At 63.6% G+C, this 1,240-nt stretch overlaps 1 protein-coding gene across 1 annotated transcript in view; it reads right to left on the reverse strand.

The window, feature by feature from the left end:
- Window positions 1–8: 8 nt before the first annotated feature.
- LOC104543754 (pleckstrin homology domain-containing family G member 3-like) overlaps window positions 9–1,240 on the reverse strand; it is a gene marked incomplete at its 3' end in the record, with an annotated part of 4,047 nt that continues 2,815 nt past the window's right edge. Inside the window, 5 exon segments of the mRNA XM_010188431.1 lie at window positions 9–212; window positions 285–356; window positions 662–883; window positions 957–964; window positions 1,063–1,101. Coding sequence (XP_010186733.1) covers window positions 9–212; window positions 285–356; window positions 662–883; window positions 957–964; window positions 1,063–1,101 — 545 coding nt within the window.

The following is a 1,240-nucleotide window of genomic DNA, read 5'->3' on the forward strand; positions in this document are numbered from 1 at the left end:
ACACTAGCTTGGTCCAGCACTGAGGGTGGCAGGATGCTGCCGGTGGCTCCTTCTTCTTCCTCCTCTTCCTCCTCACTGCTCAGCCCCTGTGAATCCTCTGCAGCACGCTCCGGCTCCCCTTCTCCACCAGGCAGCACCAGTGTCGAGGTCCCCACCGAGGATGGGGTTTCAGGTGCCACCAGCCCCTCGGGGTACTCCCTGGCACTGCTGGCCTGTGGAGGGGTGGGTGAGTGGGTGCTGGGTCCTTTGGGACTCCCAGGCAGGGACTGCAAGGCCACACTGACCTTCTCACAGCTCCCTGGTCCCCAGCTGCTCGGCCGCTTGGGTCCCTCCGGCGTCAGCAGGTGTATCCCAGCCTGGGCAAGAACAAATGCGGGGTGTCATGGACTGGGGCTGGATCCCCCAGCTGCTCCAAGCATGGCCATTGCCAGAGGTGACACCTGGCCAAGCCACGGCTGAGGATCCCACAGTGACCCTGGGAGCAACAAGGGGTGCCCTGATGGGGATACAGGGTGTCCTGGGAACAATGTGGGTGCCTTGGGAAGAACATGGGGTGCACCAGGAGTGATACAGAGTGCCTCAGGAGCAATGCAGGGTGCCTTGGGTAGCACTACGCAGTGGGTGCCTTCTTCCCTAGAGTTTGGGTGGCCGGAGTGGGTACCTGCTCCTCCTGGGGCTCCTCTGGCAGATCCCTGGCCCCAGGCAGCTCCTCCTGGCCATTCTTGCCCAAAAGCTCCTCCTCCTCTTCTTCCTCTTCCTCTTCCACCACGCCCTCAGGTGCTGCCCAGGCTCTGGGGTGCTGGGGGGGCTCCCCCTCTTCCAGGAGAGCCCCATCGCTGCTGGCGTGCTGCTCGGGGGTGAGCACCAGGCTTAGCACCTTGTACTTCACCCAGCAAGCGACATGCCAGGGCTGGGGGGCACCAGGCACCCCAACCCACCCTGAGCCACGGTCTTACCTTCAGCCCTGCCAGCCAGAAAAGAGAAAAGCAGAAGTTGTTGGGGTCAGCACTTCAAAATTGTTCCCTCCTCAGCCCCTGGTCCCCCTCCACCCGACCAGCTCACCTTGCTCGCCCAGCTGCCGCAGGATCTGCTTGGCGGGCTCTATGGGGAGAAGCCGGGCATGCAAATTACATGATGGTGGCGTTGTCCCCACATCCCTCAGACCATCCCCAGCCCCACCAGTATCCCCAGCCTGGCAGCCAGCCCCCCACCCCAGCTGGGGTCCCCAGTCCCTGCTGGC

This window comes from Mesitornis unicolor, unplaced genomic scaffold (genome assembly GCF_000695765.1).
Source record: "Mesitornis unicolor isolate BGI_N332 unplaced genomic scaffold, ASM69576v1 scaffold32327, whole genome shotgun sequence".
Taxonomy (NCBI): Eukaryota; Metazoa; Chordata; class Aves; order Mesitornithiformes; family Mesitornithidae; genus Mesitornis; species Mesitornis unicolor.